Genomic DNA, 20,822 nt, shown 5'->3' with positions numbered 1-20,822 from the left:
AATCGAAATAGCTGTGGTGCCTCATATTGTATAGATCAGTGACACATTTTGGTTTTATTCAAATGTGTGATGATAGCTAAAGCTGTAAAATGACACTGATGATAGAAACACTGGGATCAATGTGAATAATGTAACAGTACACGCAAAATTTGTTGCAACTTATTCTCAGCTCTTTTCTCACTTTATGGTGAGTTGATATTTTTAAACCAATGATTCCCAACCAGGAGCAGTCAAGGGGTACTCCTGCTGTTTCCATGAGATAAATGGAAGTGCAGTCAAATTGCTCAACTAATTTAAAAAAGTTAATTATAGTTTTATGTGAGTAGAAAGTATTTTCTCAGGGAAGAAAAAATGAAGTCAAAGTCAGTAGTTGAAAGCAGTGATCTTCCAGTTGCTCCTACACCCGGTGGTCGGAGCACAATAAATATTCTTTGAACATGAGGGATAATATTGATGAGTTGATAGATACAGTAGCTCACTAATCTAATGGGACTGTGAGGGTCTGTCAAACAAAAATGGTTGGGAACCACTGTGTCAAATATTACAAGACAATTATTATTAAAAAGATACATTGCTAAGGATCAGTAGCTTTACAATGCATGAAATTACAAAATAAGAACAGAAGTTACATTTCCTCCATATTTTAGTCAAACAATTATTCAACTACTGGCCTTATAATTTAATACTTTGACTTTATGTAGTTCTAGATTTTAAACTTGTTTTTTTTTTTTTCTTCTGCAGAATCAGCTGTCAGGTAATTTGCTGAGGAAGTTCAAGAACAGCAATGGTTGGCAGAAGCTCTGGGTGGTCTTCACCAACTTCAGCTTGTTTTTCTACAAGTCTCACCAGGTGATGAACATTCACTCTGAGCTCCTGCTGTTTGTCCAGTGAACACACCACCATCTCCTCACTCCGCTCCTGCCAGTGTTTACTCTTCCTCTGGACTAAAAGGCATCACATGTCTCTGTTGAATGTCAGATCTGTGTGCCACAGGGTGAACACACTTTCCCATGCAATTTTTCATCTCACTTCTTGCCTCATGATATGTTTTTAGCTGTTTTTGGATTATTTATACAGATATAAATTTTCATTTAAAACAAATATAAGGCCCAGAGAAGGTCAGGAAACTATTAAACTATGAAGTAGTTAAAACTACCTGTACCTCGCCCACCTGTAACAGTAAAATTCAACCTACTATATAAATTAATGGGCTGCTTTTCAAGAAACAATACACTTTTACTTCAGTTTTTTTTTTTTTTTTTTTTACTGTGCTATTATGTTTAGTTGGAAGTAATTGCCATGTTTTATTGTTCACTTGTTTTTTGGATTTTCATTTACAGTGGTGAAATAAATTTCAATTTTAAATTCAAGGCCAGTTTTCATTTCTGTTTTTCCTCAGGATGATTATCCACTAGCCAGTCTTCCTCTGCTGGGTTACTCAGTCACCATCCCCTCAGAGTCGGAAAACATCCACAAGGACTACGTCTTCAAACTGCATTTCAAGTCCCATGTCTATTATTTCCGATCAGAGAGCGAATACACTTTTGAGAGGTAGAGACTTGTCATCTAAGATGCACATTTTCTAAATGGATTTACAGTTTCATCGACTGATAACATGTTTTTCTCTGCCCGCAGGTGGATGGAGGTCATCCGCAGTGCCACAGTGCCCTCCAGTCGTGCTCGTGTCTTGAACAGCAAAGAGTCCCACCTTCACTGACTTGGCTCACCTTGTTTCCACACGCTGTCTCCTTCGGGTGACATCTGCCCCTCCTTTCCTCTTGGGCTCTTGCTTTTCTTTTCTACACATATCTGGGACATTTGTACATGTGTCCATGCACATTTGGTGCTTTTTAATGCTTTAATGGTGACATGTCCGCTGGTTTAGACTGCATCAAAGACTGCATTTTTTGGCGTTTTTACTCTCAACTCTGAAACCTCTTTTTAAGGATGTCATTTTATACTGTTTTCTAACGGTCAGAGCCACTTCCTATCTTTCTGGTTTTACATTTTTGGTCAGCAGGACCATGTTGATATAGATGTTCAGCTTTCTTTCTTAGATGGTTAAACTATCACAACATTGTCATAGCATTTTTATCTACTTGTTCATTTTACCGATTTCAGTGCCAAACTAGTTTATATCAATGTCCTGGACTTTTTGATTCTATTTTGTTACATTGGAGATAATGAACATAATCGTCACTCTACATCATGAAATCTTAAAATCATATTAAACAGGCCACCCTTTAAATGTTGGTGCTCTCACACCTGGCCCAGCACAATGTGTTCTTGTATAAATTAATGATAAAAATATATGAAATTATTTTGATGTATTATTGGATTCCAGAGGTAGCTGCCATCACCACAAATGCCATTTCAATTAAAGTAAATATTCTGTTTGTTGATCTTTATTGTATGAATATGTCTCAGACTGTTTCGCGTTTTTGTTTTTTTTGTTTTTTAACTGACTCTGAAGTTTCCCTTCTGCTGTCTGAGAAAATGTGGGACATGTTCAGAATCACTGTATTATGAAAGTAAGTGTAATTGAAAGCTTTAAGATTATGTGTGAAACAAAAGAGAAACTTTCAGTTCCAAGCGGCGTCGCCCTCACTGAACTAGGCTGCCTCCCGTATACAGATACCAGATCTTTTTATGGGTCTGAATGAATGGAAATATGCATTTGACAGGGTTTTGCAGTGAAGCAAATCAAATGGAAAAACCTCAGTTCTGCTCCGAATTGCAGCGTTATTCCAGACAACAGAGAGCTCTTTGGAAATGAAAGCAATAAAACATAAAAAAATAAAAAACTTATTCAGACTTTTATTTGTGTTACTTGTGTTTTGTTGCAGCTCCAGAGGCAGGAGAGACGTTTTCAGTTCACTGTGAAATTACATGGCAGGCAGCTCTTGAGTATGTTCGCAGGTGTGACCTACAGATGGCATCATTGAACAAGATGTTTGGTTCAGTCAAGCCATAACCACAATATCCTGTGTAATATATAATGTATAATAACACAAACAGTAAGAAGCAATGTTCCAGGTATTTGTTTTGGTCACTGGGAACCAAAATATTTTATTACTGAATAAAATAATATAGCATTTGGCTCCTAACCTATCCCAGCATGCAACTGCTCAGATAATACACTGTGATTTCAGCTTGATGCCAATAACTGACCTGATAATCACGAAGTGTGTAACTAACTCAGTTTGTGTACACACTTATGTATGTCTCAGACTTGTGGTAGAGAGTATATGTAGAGCTCTCTTTCATACTATTAAGAAGTACTTTTATAGAAACTACTTGAACAGAAAATAAATCCTCATAAAAAACTTCTAATTTTTTTTAATCTTCTAAACTGTCGCCTATAGCATCAAAGCTCAGTTAAACAAGCATAATTTAATCTTTAATCTGCTTTAGTTTTATAGTGTGTGCACATTATATTCAGGTGCCAGATGGACCGAGAGAGGAGGGTAGTAACACTCTATAAAACATAGAAACCCTGCTCTCCAACAAGTTGTGATTTTTTTGTGGTTATAAGAAAATATTGGTTCAGCCTTACTGTAATTACTTGCTGTCCAAAGTCCAGGTCGAGCCGCTGACACACAGCCGGGAGTGGGCAGGCCTTTAAACCGGCAAGGGGCGGAGTGCGCAGAGACGACCAGATTATACACCTCCCGACTGGCGCTGGACGGCCAATGAAACTCTTCTCAGGAGGATACTTTACTGTGACAAAATAAATCCGATGGAAGAAGGCAGAGCTCAGGGATAATGCTACACACGCTTACGTTTGGAAGCGAAAAGTATGAGATCGAAAAGTGGGAGTGAACCAACAACCGCGCCACAACATGACACATCTTCAAACTCGTGGTGCGCGTTAGTGTGGATCGGAGGGAGGGATAAACCGGTGATGATTTCCCTGTAAACTCCGTCGATTTGATTTGTGGATTGGACTGCCGTTGATGTGAAGCGGTGCGCAACGATGGCTACTCCTGCGCATCCGGAGACCAGGAGATTTACGCGAGGTCTGAGTAAACCTGGCACGGCCGCCGAACTCAGGCAAAGTGTCTCTGAGGTGGTGAGGACGTCTGTGCTGATTGTAAGTACAAACCTCAGAATCCAGCTTCTCCTCCTACATTACACCGCCGTGATCGGTGTCATCATGTGTATTTAAACACTGCTGGAGCAGGAAATCACCTACTTTTTTACGCAACTTTTCATCAAAGACGCAGACAACTTTAGATCAGCTGGGTGGGAGCACATGTGAGTTTAGAGGGTGAAAAACTACAGGTCATGTTATGAATGAGTGGCCCTGACTTGAAGTTGGATAGGAATGAAGTGGTTTTATAAAATGTTAGGTATAAAAATATTTTTAAAAAACTCTTCACAACTATATTTTGCTTATATCGCAAAACACAATGCACAGTTTTTAGTGTTGCTGCACAGTCCTAGAAATCCATCCCTTTAAATCAGCTGGGTGGGAGTGTGGGTTTTGAGGGTTAAAAGCTACAGATCACGTCATGGACTGAGTGGGCCCGACCCACAGAGTCATCTGGAGCGGGTGAATGAGGGTATGAGTGACAGAGAAACAGTGGGAGGGCTGGAGTGATGCTGTAAAACATGTAGGTGGACTTGTATATGTATATAGCATAATATAAAAAAAGCCTTTGAGCTGTGTTTGAGCTTTTGAGTCTCATTTCCTGGAGAGTCTCTAAAGAATCAGTGCCCAGTGTTTTCTACTTGTCAGTGAGGGCACCAGTTTTCATGCAGTGAGACAACATATTACCTCCTGACTAGTGAAAGCAGGTGGCTTAGATTTCATGCTTCAGACACATATGAAGTGTCCAGTGACAGTGTCATAATACTGAATTTCACCATCCACTTTAGAACATCTGGGTGAGGCCGACCCTCAGTACACCTCCTCAGTATCAGTTTTCCACACAGCTCAAAGGGGGAAAAGGAGTCGAAGCTTTTGTTGTGTCCGAGTGTGTCTGGTGTTTGGTGCTCCGTCTGATTGTTCCAGCTTTCCTGGAAGAAGTTGCTAGGTAACCGAAACGGACACCGTCCAGGCTCTCTGTCAGGGAAATGGAATCCTGAGTCAGGATCCCAGACATCCACCACACCTTCATATTATTTATTCATTCTCAGTCTGGTCCTCTGCCAGAGACGCCTGAGGGAGGAGAGCAGAAATGGATACAAGTATGCATGTTGAGAAATCAGCGTGCTTAAGTAGGATTGAGCTAACTTGCAGAAAACTCTCAATGAGAGTTTCTTTTGTGTGGACACAGACGTGTATAAAACCCCCCACCACTTTTCATTTGCATCCATCTGTGGTCATTTTTGTCTCTGTGGGCATTTCTCACGTCTTTCCTATCGTTTTTGCTTTCTTTGTGTTTTTTTTTTTTGTCTCTTTGTAGAAGTCTTTCCTCTCTTTGTGGTGATTTTCCATCTTTTTATGATTGCTTTTTTGCCTCTTTGTGGTCATTTTTTATTCCTCTGTGGTCATTTTTAATTTCGCATGTCTCTGTAGCTGTTTTATTGAGTTTCCAACAACAAATGCTAAGTCACTTCCATCTTACACCGTCATTGCAGAGATTCTAATCTGTGGGTCCTGATGCATCCCTGACCACCTCTCTCTCCTGCCCCCTTAACGTGTGGCCGTATCATCGAGTTGAAGTGGTCGCTGCTTTCAGTGGGACGAGAATGTGACCGCACACGAGGCTTCTGTTCACGCAGCTTGTAATTAATTCCTCCATGAAAAATGTAGATACCACAGCAGGAATAGAGGGATCTGTTGCAGGGACATAAAGGGCAGATTGTGGCCGTTGTCGCCCATTCTGATTCCCACCATGATCATGACATTGTTTCGGCTTGCAACGCAACTTTTCCTTTCCTTGAAGCACACAGAAACATACAGTATACACATATCCACAGCCTATACACATATTTCTCAGTCATGTTTCACAGTCAAGTGCACTTCTGCTCTCTTCCTCTACCAACAGTTGGTGTATTTGCGTGAAGGCACACACTGACCAGAGCCTCTTTGTTTATTGTTGGAGTAGAGAGCAGAGAGACTTGTAATAGGCTGGAGCCCTCAGCTGAGCTATCCCTCTGTTTCTTCGCACTCTAGGCATGCTGCACGCACAATTAGCACCATGATGGCTGTCATTAGCTTTGAATATGTTGTGCTGGTGATGCACTTCGATGCAACACGACACAGTGCCTCACTACTTCTGCTTTATATGGAATTAGAGCTTTGTGCAAAGTGTTTCGTTGTGAGAGAGTTGTGCTTTCCACAGCACCTATATGTCATTAATGATGAGGACATAACAAAGCAGCGGCAGTGGGGGATGTTTAGTTGGTGTGTGCAGGGTATAAAGCAGTTTGTGTGGGGTTGTGTAATTGTAATCAATAGTCCTGTCTGTCACCTAATGGTGATATACTCAGATGCTCAGTGCTCCTGCCATGTGCCCGACTCGAGGGAGCTGTACACCAGATGTGTATTATTGTGTAGGAGTGATGCCATTAGCTGCCTATGCTGACTCACCGTGCAGCCAGGAGGGAAAGCAGTGCTGTCTAACAGAACATTAACATATTGGCAATATGGACAACCATCAACAGAATACACAAGGTGCTACTTAGGTTTGTTGTTGGGCATCAAACATCGTGCAAAAAGTCTTATTTGCAAGGTAAATTGCTTTGACAAGCTACACTGCACCTCCCGGGGTCTTTGTGTTTGGGAAAATAGCTGAAGGATACTTTAGATGCTTATTATTCTGTTCGGCACAGCGACAGGTTTTCATGTTTCTCATCTTCACGCTGTCAAACTGAGATGCTGCATCTGCATCACTAAACGCTGGTCGGTCATCCTCTCTTGACCCAAGAAATCCCAGTTTCTTTTCTCTTACTTTCTCTACTCCTTTACTTCCTTCCTGTGCTCTAACATTCCCAGTAATGGACCCTTGCTGCAATGCATAGGCAATGCAGTGTTACAGTTTTTGAGTTAAACAGCACAAAGCATGGCCTTTCCTATTGCTTTGCATGATGAATTACAATGCTTCATTTTCATCAGGCCTCTTGATCTAATCAGCTGCATATGTGCACATTTTTTTGCTTTTTGAAGGTTTTGTAAATTTTCCCAAGTTGTGGTAACCCCACAATTTCCTCCAATGGGTGTGTACTCTGTATTTTCAAGTCTGTTTTTCAGGGACTGTTTTTTTTCTTTTTTTTCATGTACCTTCTTTGATTGTGTACAGAGATTAAGTCATGTTCTTTCATGCAGTGTAGCCAGATTTGTTAGTCATGCCACTCAAACAAATATGCACTTGCTAGATTTCAAGATTCACCTTGTAAAACTGGATATAGTCAAGTGATGATAATAAGAAAGGCCAATGATCCTAAATCCTTTATCATCCTTTATCCTTTAGCCTAGGTCTACCAAATTGCAAGAAAATAAAGCAACATCTCTGTTGTGTCTTGTGTGTTTGGAGCCAACACTGGCTGTCACATATGTTGCAGGACAGAGCCAGTCAGAAGATTACAGGGCAGTCAGTGTTGTGTTTAGAGGCCTAAGCAGCTTGACCTCCCTCTGTATTCCTCAGCCTGTTTGTCTGTCTCTCACTACAAGGCCTGTTGGTATCAGAATAAAAGCCTGTATAAGCTGCCTTTGTTGCTCTGATGGTAAATGGTACTCTACAAGAACAAACCCAGGGGGGGGTCGAGATAGGCGAGCAGATGAGTTCTCTGAATGGGTCAATAATACATGAGGGTGCTCTAGTAACCAGTGCACCCATTAAAAGACTCTCTCTCCTGTTATGGGTATTAGTTGAGAAAAAGCTTTGATGCCAAAGTTGGTACCAACTTTCACTATCCTTGTCAAACTTTCCAACACCTTCAGCATCTCAAGGCAGTCAGTTTCAGTTTCTGTTCTCAACACTTGTTTAGTTTCTGTGTTACTCAGCAGAAGTTTTGATAAATATTGCTGTAGTCGTGTTTTCAGGCTAAAATGCTGTACATTCGATGGATTCAGATCACTAAACGTAACATTTACTGCTTTCTTAATGCCATATTAGATACATCGGGATTTCGACTGTTGCTTGGAGACTTGGCAACACCTTAGTTTGCAGAAAAAGGCAATGGGCAATTTTCACAGATTAAATAATACATTGATTAATTGAGAAAATATTGGGACAAATAGTCTCATTATTGAATATGATATATGTAATTTGTCCCTCCTTGAAGAGAAGAAATACATATGTGCATTATATTCAGTCCCTTCGAATTGGCATCTAGAGATGAGACATTAGAAGGAAAAGAAAACCTGCTTTTATTCCACCAATAAGATGATTTATAGTTTAATAAATGTACAATCTTGTGTCCAACAATTTTCAAGTTAATACTCTGAATGGATTAATGAGACATACAGTAACTGAAGTGGACTTTCACCTCCCCAAGACCCAGTGATACATCACTTGTGAAAGGGTTCAAGGAAATTGAGAAATAAATCACACACATTAAAACTCACTTTAGAATTTGTCTGCCTGGGTTTGGGCATGTCTTTGGGCAGTTGTGGTTATAATCCGAACCAGATTTGCCATTCTGGGCTCTATTTGAAAATTCCTCAAATGAGCACGTTGGAATAATGTAGAGCACTTTGTCAAAAACTGAAAAGATTTCCTTCATTCACCCCCAACTGACCCTGGTTAGTCCACATAAATGCAACAGTAGCAAAGCCAACTCAAATGATCCACTGGCCAGACAGACAGATTTTATTCCAGTGCAAATGAAAACTGATTAAATATCATGGACGTGAATTGTGCTTGGCTTACTTATCTTTCTGGGACAACTGATACTGGATGGATGTTTAACCACATGTCAAAATAAGTGTTAAACATGAACTTTGATATGTGTCTTGGCCAAATATGGGGAATAAGGAGATGTTTAACTGTTTTCCCCTTTCAGAAAGTCTGTGTACAATGTAATCTGTAATCCAATGGTTTTTGGTTTAGTGGCAAAGCTCCATAGCTACTGATTTTCATGGTTGTTACATAATTGCCTCGTTTTATTTTGATACTCCTGTTACACAGATAAAGATAAAGACGCTTTAATAACAGCATAGATAAATGTCAGAGTTGTACATTTATTTTATTTATTTTGTCAAAACTAAATCTCACTGACACAATCAGCCAAGGCTCCAAAATCTATCCATCCTGCCTGAAGAGGAAGTGCCCTTGACTTCCCATCCTTCATCTTCTTGTGAGAGAGCAGAGGTCTGTGTTTTCCTAGATGGGGCAGGTTTCCTGTTGCTGAATTTGGGCTGAAGACTGAAGTGTTGGGCAGGGCAAACTGTTAAACCTCCCACTCTGTTCGAATGTTCTGCCTAATAGAGCAGGATTGTTTTGGAGAACAGAAGAGGTTACCATAACAAGAGAGAGCCTGCTAAGTAGCCTGGACAGTGGGTGTTTTCCTCTTAGCAAGTGCATGAGAGCACTCTGACTTGTTTTACACTCAAGTTCTCAGAAAATGAATATTCCTCAACAGCACCAGCACTTTACTTGCTTCCTGACAGCCTCCCGAAGTCAGTTCTTCATAAAACAATGGCACCCTGCAGTTTGTTTATGTCTGGTCAAGGCTTGTTGCTGAGGTGGAGTTGGATTTGATGGAAGCTGGAAAACTTTCTATGTTGCTGACAGTTTTGTTTAGTTTTGGTGCTGTCTCATTCATCCAAATGGAGACCAGTGTGGAACAACAGAGCTGTTGGGTGGTCGCTGTTACAGAAGCTTCCAACATTGCTTTTAACAGTCTTAAAGCTCATTTATAGCACATCACGCTTCCTCTTTCAGCACTCCGATGAGGCATACATCCTGCTATGGAGCCATGGTTTGCAGCATGTTATTATCAACAGCTTAGCAATCAAATGGAGTATTGCTTTGCTTCCATCCTGGAGGCTATTAAATTGCTATTTTTGAGTCAGCAGGACATACACCTAAGTGTAGCTGTGTGAGGCTTCCTGACTCACAGCCTCCTTGGCCTTTGTTTTGCTCTCTGATTGTTATGTGGTTAATCTAGTTTGTGTTTCTCTGCATCTGCATCAACTCTGGCATCATTATCTCTGATCTAATAAGGAACTTCAGCTGATTTAAATAAATGGAATGTAGGTTGCAGTTTACATGTTGCACTGGAGTCCAACACATACCTTACTGTACAAGTCTTGGGCGTGTGTGGCCATGAGACTGTCGATCAGACTGAGTTTCTCTGCATTGAAACAGTGCATGTTGTGTAACATACTGGTGAGACATCAAAACTCACTTAGGCTTATCAGATGCAGTCACATTGCAAAGCAGCAAAAGTTGAGCATGGCCAGATGACCCTGCATTGTTTTGGTGATGACCCTTATGACCCTTACACTGACAGTTGACAGACTGGTTCCATGCAAATCAATGAGCGGCTGCTGCTTTTTTTTTTTTTTTTTTTTTTACCTGTAGGGCTGTCGATGATCTAAATGCAGCCAAATGCTTTGTTTATAATGGTTGAACAGGTTATAGAGTATTAATCCTTCTGCTGTCTGCATGCAAACCATGTTTGAGAACACTAATTCTACACATTAGTGCTTTGCCATCTTTTATAGCCTCCCGACATGATAGCCTTGCAAAGGGAGTGGCCTCCATGGCATAGAGAGTCTCCATTAGCCTCAAGCTGCTTCTAATAGCCCACATGAATGGTGCTGTTACAAACAGGTCTTTACATGAAAGAAATATATAAGGTGTAGGTGGATGTTGCTCTGCTTGCCACCACTGATTCATTAGTTTTGTCAGCCAAGGTATTAACCATGAGGGGAAACTGGTCAAGCCTAAAGCTCCAAAGGCAGTATCGCTGCTCTGCACATGTACGCTGGTCTGCAGATTAAGATCATCGGATTAAGATTAACACTCCTGGCTGGAGTCTGAACAACACATCTATGTTGGCTGATATGCCTAGAAAGAGCAGACTAATGGCTAACACATTTCCTTTTAAGTCCCTGTGTGTTTTCTGTGAAGTCTATTTACTTTCCTAGCCTCCTTGACTTGTCTATAAAAGTAGTGTGTCCCTCCCATCTTCCACTGCAGCTGACCATTAACTTGTAATTGTGGGAACACTGCCATTTCCATGACAGAAGAGACCGGAGGGTACACCATAAACTAACACTTGTACCCTTGTGATTATTTTTCCCACCCAGTGGATGGCTTTGTCTCTATTTTTGAATCACGGCCAATTAGAGGCTCCACTCTTTTTATGTAACAAGCATAGTTAACTTACTTCTTTGATATGTGCTACCCTTCAGTGCATTCACCCTTTTAAACTTTGTTAACCTTGATAAAAATAAATTTACATAATCTACTATAGCATGGTTAAACATTATATCTGATAAACATCAATTTCAATGCCCATTAGTATCCTGAGGTTGGCATCATGATCCTGTCATTCATCATATTCATTTATACATGTATGCTAATGTGTATGAAAACACTTATGTGTGCTTTTTCAGGAACTCCCCTCAGAAAACATTTGGAAAATAGTTTGTTGATTTTTTTTTTTTTTTTTTTTTTCTTTTCTTTCTTTTGGCATTTGATAAATATGACTGGTTTTAAATCTCTTGTATCAAGCTAACAGCCCATTCAGACCGTTAACAGGTTAATCTGCTTTGAACAACACATCTCTCCCTGTGACCTCTCTGACATTGCCTCTCTGTGGTCACTGACCTTCCGATCACACCAGGATAATCTGCTGCTGTCAGATGTGGTATAACACAGAAAGATCAATTAGCAGCATACACTTAGCCAGTTCCAAAGCTGGTTCCCTCTATTGAGGCTTAGGGTTAAACTCTATGTGATGAGTGTGTAAACAGAGAAAAGTGGGTTATTTTAACATTTACAATTCAAATATCACTTGTGACAGAGGGGAAGCAAATATTAGGTGTGGAGTGAAAATGTCTGATGTGTTTATTTGTTCTGTGTTGAGAACGGAGGGCTGCCATGAATTACTTGGAAACTACTTAAGATTCCTGCTGTGCTGCTGCTGCCTGACTAGAGTTGAAAGTGAAATTTGCAATTGACATTGTTATTGTTCATTTGGGATTTCCCTTCAATTTCAGGGACTTATTTGAATCCACCCAAGGCACCACACCATAGGCAGGTAAATATATCATTATTTGGATAAACTGATATGGGTTCGTAAATGGGAAGTTAACCCTTCCCAGTGCGGTTTTCCTCTTTCTCACAGCTTACTTAAACTGAGTCTAAAATCTCTGCAGTTCTCGGTGGTTAGTCTTATGGCTTTGTGCTATTTGTGGATGGGACCTGCCACAGCCAAAGGGGATCAACTGTAATGACTTTTCACCAGGCCCTCTGCATAGCTGACATTCCTCACTCTGACATAGTGTGGGCCGGCGAGAGGAGGAGGGGCAGAACCTACAGAGGGCGGGGCAGATGCTGCGGTTTGTGGGCAAGATTTGCACTTCACCTTTTGATTTTTAAGTAAACTTTACACAGCATGGGGGGAAAAACAGGTTTCACAGAAGCAAAATTTCTGAAAATGCAAAAGTTTTATGTGGAGACTGGAGGTCTCATTCATATGCTCTTTAAGTAAAAGTTCAAATACATTAATGTAAAAAAATCCTCTTAAGCAATAACTATCAGCAAAATATATTAAATGAACCTAAAGTAAAAGCCCTTATTTTGTGACATGACAGCTCTTTTAACATATTTTACATGCTCAGATTGTGAGCAGTGAATAGCCAACTGTTCAGTGTATGTTGCATTTTACCGTCTTAACTCTTTAAGATGAGGAGTAGTTTTTCAAGTATTTTATATACAGTTTGCTAGTTTAGACCACTGGTTTCCAGCCTAGAGATTGGGCCACTGATGGGAAGGAAAGCAAAAATAAATAAATCCTACACGCAGTTCTCTAGTTGTTGAAACAAGTTCAAACTTCTGTTAAAGTGAGAGACTTTTATTTTACAAAAAATGCCATGCAGTTATATTAGCTGACATTCAGAAAAAAATGATAGAGGAACACTGCAACAGCTTGAAGACATAAATGAAAGTCGTACGCAGTAGGAAATCATACGACTCTAGTAATTAGTGTTTGGTTTTTCTGTCAGAGCCTGTACATACAATAGAGGTAGAGCTCTCCTAGAGGCTTTGTTTTTGTTTGCTCCCTGTTTATTTTTAAGGGACTTTGCATGAGGAAGCAAGACTATACTGTATTGTTGCAATGTCCCTTTTCTGCTTGGGTAAATAAAGTTAGGTCTGTGGTGTTTGTGGAGGAGCGGCAGTGTGGCTGTGTGCCTGAAGGCCTGTTCTTAATCAACTTGTTTGTGATGGAGATGAACAAAGTGATCCTGGACCCAGGACAGTGCACTGTTGACAACCGGCCACACGTTATGTTGCAATGCAGTGCCTAAAAACAGACACCCTGCATGCTGTTGATCATTGTAAACATCACTGTTCTTCCATCTGCACAGCACTGTGCAGATAAATAGCTCAGTATCGCTGACTTGAATCAATCTCATATTCGTGTCTCCACTCAGGGCCAACAACACCATCCCCCATGCACAGATCAGCATGTCGAATGTAATACACCCATCTGATTAACCAGAAGAACTACTGTCTCAAATCATGAGAATCACAAGTTTGTGCTTGTCCTAAGGTGATTTGAACTTGGACTGATGAATTATTCATTTTTTAATAACGTTTCGTGATAAGCACTTTCTTAAGTTACGCGCTTAAGATGCTCAAAAATGTCAAATCCATCTTAGTTGCTATAGCAGCCCCACTGCTTATTGTGGTATTAACCTGATCCATGAGGCAGGTTAAATCTGCTGTACAACAGAGACGGGATCAACAGCAAATAATGTTTTTTTTTTTTTCCCATGAGTGAGTTCTGCTGCACTGTGTGTGTTACTGCATGAGAGACTGAGAAGGCCATGCTTTTACTAAAATCTGACAAGATAATGTGTATAGTTCAGTGTTTACTGTTTAAACTACTGTAAAACAGGGATGTATGCCATAATATGTGTTTCCTCTATAAGGAAGGGCAGGGCCCTCTGAGAAGGCAGTGCTTGGTTAGCTCAGGCAGTACCAGCAAATGTAGCTACAACAGCCCAGTAAGGCACTGATTACCACAGAGTTCAGTGACTAAATTTATGCTTAATATTCTTGTAATAATAAAAATACAGTGCAAATTTATTGCATCTGTGTATCATTAACATCTGTATTATGAGTTAGATTATTTTTTTATTTCACCCATACAAATCAAGATATTTATGTAGGACTGCAAATAACTTCATTATCACAACTTTCTTTTTCAGCATGTTTGTGTAGTTAGTGGTCATATCAGTCATTTGAATTATATGAAATTAGGAGTGAAATATAGTGCATGGATAAAATCCTTTATTTTCTATGGGCTTTATATGGCTATATCATTTTGTATAGAGGACAAATGATAAATGGCTAATGGCTAAATTTTTTTGGCTAATCTATTTAACTTAAATCTGGTCACTTTGGTCCAATCCAATATTGTCTAGCTCATTTGTTTTAAGCTTCTCCAGCAATGATCCAGTATACCCAGAGATATTACAGAGAGAGATACTGTAATAGAGCATAAACAGCAGGTCTTAGCTGCCAGTATGTACTTTCATATGACCATCTCTATATCCAAGATTGATGTTTAGAGAAACTTGAAAGATGTTCCCTTATCTACACAGTTTAAATAAGTTCTTTGCCCACTGCGTATCCATCGTGTGTGATAGCTTCTTGTAACAGCTGTTTGTGGTCTCCCTGGGGAGCTGTGCGGAGTGGTATTACAGCTAAATCCACTGCCATGCTAGTGGTGCAGGTGCACGGACATGCGTTCATCTCCTCCTACATCCGCTGTTTCCCTCAATTGTCAGCACAACTCACTGAACCCGGCTCAAGAGGATTTCCACTGATTACAAACAAAGCGCCAACTGAGATTAGCTGATCCTTAAAGGATCCCAAACTTCGGCCTCCACCCATTTATCCCCACCACAGGGTGTCTTCAAGTCACTACCCAACCAGAAAAAGAATATCTTGATCATTTTGAATTAGTATGCTTTACCCCTCCCTTTATTTGCCTCTGTTTAACTTACCCATATTTCCATATTATCTTTGGTGGCACTGTCGCAATAAATCATGCCTCATGTTGTCCTGCAGTTTACAGGCAATAAAGATTAAAATCCTCTGACTCTGTCCCATAGTGTCTGATGTAAGATAACCCTTTTTTTTTTTTTTTTTTTTTTTGGCTACATCACCTGATGCCTTCTACATACCCTGCATACAGCATTAAGATATGCACTAACATTGTTTTTATGTGACAGCTGCTGGTGTGTTGAAAGTGAGGGACCAGCTATTTAATCTCCTCCTCAGCAGTCTAACTGGCTTTCGTTGTGGGATACTTGAATAAATCTTAGTAGTGACCATCTGTTGGACAGCAGGATGTTTTTTTTTTTTTTCTTTCTTCTGAAGCTGTTTGAGAATATTATCCATTAGCTGCCCCAAACAGAAAGCAGTACACCTGGATTAATGGTTAACTACTGATTGCTTCCATTTTGTGTCAGGAAGCCGTACTTTAAATGTGTAACCAGCCGTTTAATGACTAATGAAATCTTTGTTGTTACCAGGCTTATGGGTAATTCTGAATGTCAATGGATGGCCGCAGTTTATGTTGAGCATAGTATTTATCAGTGACTCTTACCTGCAGTTACATTCAGGTTAAAGAGCTAAACCTAATGATTTCAACCCTCCTTTTTAGCCCTCAGTGAATGTCTGAGTGATATGACGTACATCCAATTAGGAGAGGAAGATACACAGACATCCTCAAATCCATACATTCTTATGTAGATTTGATTCTTACGTGCTTTAATTTGGCTTAATGTGCTGGTGTGTTTTTTCCTGAAGTGTTGATTCATGCTGCTGTATACTGACACTGTATGCACATTTTCACTCGTGCTAAATTAATCACTAAATAATCAAAATGTTATGAGTCTTTACCACCTAAACTATGTGAATATGAAGTTTTAATAGGTCTGTATGTTTTTTAATTCCACACAGACCGAACTGTGCACATGCAGAAAGAGACACGCAGTGGGTAGGTTTCAACCTTTTAAAAGAAATGCTGGACCTGCGCTTGTGAATCAGGGATGATTCTCCCTGCGATGGACTCATGTTGGGCCAGTATGAGCTTGTCCCAGGATCTCTCAGCTCAGAGCTTCCTCACTGCATGTCGGAGCCTGATCAGCGCTCCCTCTTAAATCTACTTCACGGCTGCACACTGGCTACTGACCTGACAAAGGTTGTTCAGACCAAAAGGCAGTCTTAAGTGATAACAGCTTGTTATAGAGGTAACATTTTTCTCTGTGCACAACACGATACCTGGATATTTCAGTTTCCTGCCTTGTACTAAGACTAGTGACAATTCATTGTCACGCTATCTTTCCCTCTGTTATCAGTAAGGCTGTGTTGGCCTTGGCAAGCAGATGTTCTGTTTCATATTTATGTATTGAATTAAGTTTTTATTCTAGTAATTCTCTCTTTTCCCGTAGGGTCCAGTTGTAATACAGTCACCTCTTTTTCCAGTGTAGCATTTCTAGTGTTTTCACACTGAGCTGCTGGAAGTGACACACATGTGACAAACAATAGCCACATTATACAAGCGCTCTGTGAGTGCAGGGAGGAAAGAACTGTCTGCTCTAAGTATGATATCACATAACAGCACTGTTATAGCTGTTACTGGCCACTGAGGGAAGAATCGCCGGAATATTTTCAGTGAATTTATTTTCTTACAGTCCATACATGTGCAAAAACCATGCATAGTTTTATTGTTAAGTGTTATGTCTTTTTCATTCTAACTTTGGCTTACAATAAAAATGGCTTTTTGGTGTATTATCATTATGTGGCTGTAGGTGGCAGCATAGCATTCACACAGATAACCCTACCCTTTACCTCTGCGGAGAGCTTTGTAGTGCCCTTTGTGGGTTTGCCTGTGGATGTATGTGCGCTCATATGACTGCTAAACAGCTAGTTTCTGCTTTCAGCTGAATTTTTTTTTTTTTTTTTTTTTTAAGCAAATAAGTCATTTCTGCAACGTTTCTTTATCTTGAATGCTTCCCTGTGGCTGTTTTCCTGTGTGACATTGTGTACGTTCCAAAGAAAAACAAACATGAAGCCAGGACAACTGCATTTGATTTACCAGAGTTAATTTTAAATTTGCAGTGAGATCAGTTTTAGTATGCATTAATAGCTCGAGAAAAACATTTTTTTTTTTTTTTTTCTTCGTAAGCTGAATTTGTTGTGTTTATGTTTAGTGAAGCCAGTTGGCAGGGGTTAGATGGTGACTACAGGCCCTCAGGGCTTGGCACCGCCTCAGAGCATCTCTTACTGGTGCTGAACCCTGAACCCGCTGTATGCAGATCCAACAGAACCACATACAGATACATTGCACATGTGCGCACCTAGATACTTTTAATTTGTGCTTGTGTCCTTGGTGTAACACAGCCTTATTCTTTACCACTACAAAGTAGAGGAAGTGGTAATCCTCAGGAGAATGGGTCATTTTCTTCTCCTGGGATAAATAAACCATCTCAAAATACCATGTCAAAGGAAGAGGACGCGGGCCCCCCGTATTTGTTTAGTACCATTTTGAGATTGACAGGATAGTCTGGGTGTCAGTTCCAGGTCAAAGCCTTAAGTTTAACATACAGTATGAGAAAGATTACACTGCTCACTCAGTTAGTTGAGTTCACTCTGTTGACCATTGTTTCATGTGTCAGGTATTTTGGGGGTTGCAATGTAAACTCAGCATCTAAAATGTGAAGTATCTGTCTTATTGAAAATTCCAGGCTTTGTAGCCCACCCGCATGTGTAACTTCCCTCTCAAAGAAAAACCATTGAGGAACTTATTCAATTTTTTTATACTCAGAAACACCACTTACCATTTTCAAAAATCTCTCAAAGGTTATAGTGCTCCTGGCTTTGTAGACCTACAGTAAAAATTTTACTTCTTCCATTTGTGTTGGTGAACTTTGGAGAAGGTCAGCATCACTCTGACAAATACCCATGAAACTCTCCAGTGTTTGGGAGTTTTGGTTGAGTTTAAAGGACAGTGGGCAGCGAGAGGCGGCTTTGTTTTTACAGGGTTTACACGCGGATCAGCAGGAAACAGCCACTTCCTTTTTGGGGTCTCCAGAGAGTCCCAGTTGGGAGCCAACTTGTTTTATCTGCACTGTGATGCTGGACATGTGGGTGATGTCACTGTGGTCCACAACATTTTTGCCTCTCACTGGCTAACACTCACAACACACACACACAATTCTCCCTGCAGCAGACGCAGGGCATGGAAGCATGGCCAGCTGCGGACTTGACCTTCATCCTAATGAGGCTTCTCAGATGAGATGCCAGTTTCTTCCCTCAGGTCTTCTGAACCAAGCAGGGTCGTGTTTGGCTTTGTTGTGTGTAAGATTGACAACTCCTCACTGTAAAAGGGAAAACTCAAGTTGACCCTTCTCTGTCAACATGTGCTAGCTTTGAATTTTTTAATTTTGCTCCACCTACCACTTGCTGCTAACAGCTGGAAATGGCTCTGTTAGTACAAGTGATGTTATTTTGGGGGTTACTGCAGGCCGGTGATGGTGTCCTCATGGAGCAGATGTTGTGACTGTGGCCAGTGAGTCCAGGTGGACAAGAAAAAACAGATGTTTCATTTGTCACTAAAAGGCATCTGAGGATGTCGGCGTTGAATAAGATGAAAAGTGAATTAATCATGTGATCTTACACACACATATCTGTTAAACTCTATATATGGGCCTGTGGTCACATTGGTTATACAGGATTGTACTGTACACATTAGTGAAATAGAGCTAATGATATGATGTATCTTTGACATGATGTATCAAATGTACAACACAATTTGCTTCTTTTGAAGCTGAATTTCTATATGGATAAAGAAAATATGAGGCAAATAAATTCATACTACAAAAATAGTATTTGGTTGCCACTCAAATTATATTGTGAGTAAAATCATAATGTGAGGATTTTTTTTTAAATGACTAATAATTATAGAATATAATTTAGTTATATGGTTCATAATGATTTTGAGTGTGGTCTGTTCCCAATAACATTAACTAGACATATAACATGAGCTTCACTAATTCAGTTGATGTGAATCTGTTTAAAACGCTCTTCAAATTACTAAATATGTTTATTCTAAGCACCTGAAATAAGAAGAAATGTTATGGATGTGGTTGCTACTTTACTGTATAGTGATATAATCTGGAAATGTATGGCATTCAGTTTGATAATACAAACTATGAGCTGTATTATCATATATTTAATACAGTATGAGGGTCATACTTAATACCATGCCAGGAGATATAGCCCACTGTGTAACAGCAGCAGCAGTAAGCCATGCAGCCCCACACACCCAGCAGTGTTTCTGGCTGGCTCTTATCTCCCCTGCAGCTGCTGCATATTTGAGGAGAGCTGTGCAGCCTGGACTCAATGAGCTTCCACTTCCCACAGAGGGTGTTCACACTTAAATTCAGCATCCGTAGATAAACCCACACTGTGCATCAGCACACCCTAACCCACCTGCCATTCTCACTATAGTCTGTGCAGACATGCACAGTATACTGTCGATGTCCTCGAGCTATGCTGGGGCACTGGGCTGTGCTTCATCAAACTAATATATATTATATTTTATTGCTTATATTGAGGCAGTTTGTGTGTCATGTAACTGAGGATGTTAAGCTATTTCTAATGTACAGTATATTCCTGCCTAGCAGCACTCTGCTGTGTAGAGGTTGTTCACAGTCACAAGGGCAGTAAACCAAACACTGCTGCACCAAATGACTCAGCAGCCCCCTGTCTGACCTCAATCATTTATCACCAGTAAGAGCATGAAGCGAGCCTGTTGCCGAATCCAATCCAGTATTTAGGGAATCTGATCAAACGCTGTGTTTTTGTTTCATTGGATAAGTTTACAGTGCGGAGTAAACACAGTGACAGGGATTAGACACCATGCTACACAGATCGAAGATGATGAAGCCATTTCAAACGTTTTTCAGTGTTGCAGAGCTGCCTAGGCTGCTGCATTGTGCTATCATTTTGCAGTAGGAACCAATGTTCTTGGGAACTCTTTTTCTAAGACTTCTAATAGGTTAATAATGGAGCGCTCTCCTTACAATGAAAATAACCAGCTGGAGCTCCTCATGGGGCGTTCCTCTAATAATTCAATTTAATTTATAGCCCAAAGTCACAAATCAAAAATTTGCTTCAGGACGTGAGTCTAGTTTGTGTTGTGTTCGACCGTCTGGTCTAGTTTGGACTTGGAATGCATATAACTAGTTGTTATTCTGGTGCTTAACATATAACAGCAAGAGCCCGAGGTTTGATTCCAGCTGGAGACCTTTGCTGCATGTCATACCCTCATTCCCCCAACAACCCCCAGTCTTGTCTGTATCTATGTTCTCTCTACCAAATAAAGACATAATGCAAAAGCACCAACATAACGTGATTTATGATGCATCACTAGTGCCTCAAACTTAAATTACCATAGTCATTGTTTCCATGGTAGGAAATCCCATGCAACAGTACCCTGACTGCAGCCTCACCCCATTGATGTAGGCATGTCTTTACATGCACAGAAATAATCTGTGCTGTCAGGGCAACAGATTTACAAGCACCAGCTGTGACACCTGAAACAATGACTACATCACTGGCCACTTTGCCTGGCTGCTATTTATGTTGGGATTCATTTAGTAATATCTGACAACA

At 40.3% G+C, this 20,822-nt stretch overlaps 2 protein-coding genes across 3 annotated transcripts in view; both read left to right on the top strand.

Moving 5' to 3' along the window:
- Positions 1 to 2,791, top strand: part of LOC113123534 (FERM, ARHGEF and pleckstrin domain-containing protein 1-like) — a 44,368-nt gene extending 41,577 nt beyond the window's left edge. Inside the window, exons 25-27 of the mRNA XM_026295705.1 lie at positions 742 to 849; positions 1,400 to 1,551; positions 1,636 to 2,791. Of these exons, the coding sequence (XP_026151490.1) occupies positions 742 to 849; positions 1,400 to 1,551; positions 1,636 to 1,717 (342 nt within the window). The 3' untranslated portion in view covers positions 1,718 to 2,791. The remainder of the gene's footprint in view (positions 1 to 741; positions 850 to 1,399; positions 1,552 to 1,635) is intronic.
- Positions 2,792 to 3,686: 895 nt separating this feature from the next.
- The window catches only part of LOC113123093 (dedicator of cytokinesis protein 9), a 66,944-nt gene continuing 49,808 nt past the window's right edge, over positions 3,687 to 20,822 (top strand). The window contains exon 1 of one of the 2 annotated variants that reach the window (XM_026294875.2): positions 3,687 to 4,093. In XM_026294875.2, coding sequence (XP_026150660.1) covers positions 3,977 to 4,093 — 117 coding nt within the window. In that variant the 5' untranslated portion in view covers positions 3,687 to 3,976. The remainder of the gene's footprint in view (positions 4,094 to 20,822) is intronic. The other variant, XM_026294877.2, reaches the window with a different exon arrangement.

The sequence above is a fragment of the Mastacembelus armatus genome, chromosome 21 (genome assembly GCF_900324485.2).
Source record: "Mastacembelus armatus chromosome 21, fMasArm1.2, whole genome shotgun sequence".
Taxonomy (NCBI): domain Eukaryota; kingdom Metazoa; phylum Chordata; class Actinopteri; order Synbranchiformes; family Mastacembelidae; genus Mastacembelus; species Mastacembelus armatus.
The sequence above is the reverse complement of the archived record's forward strand: the minus strand, read 5'-3'. Positions and strand labels throughout refer to the sequence as shown.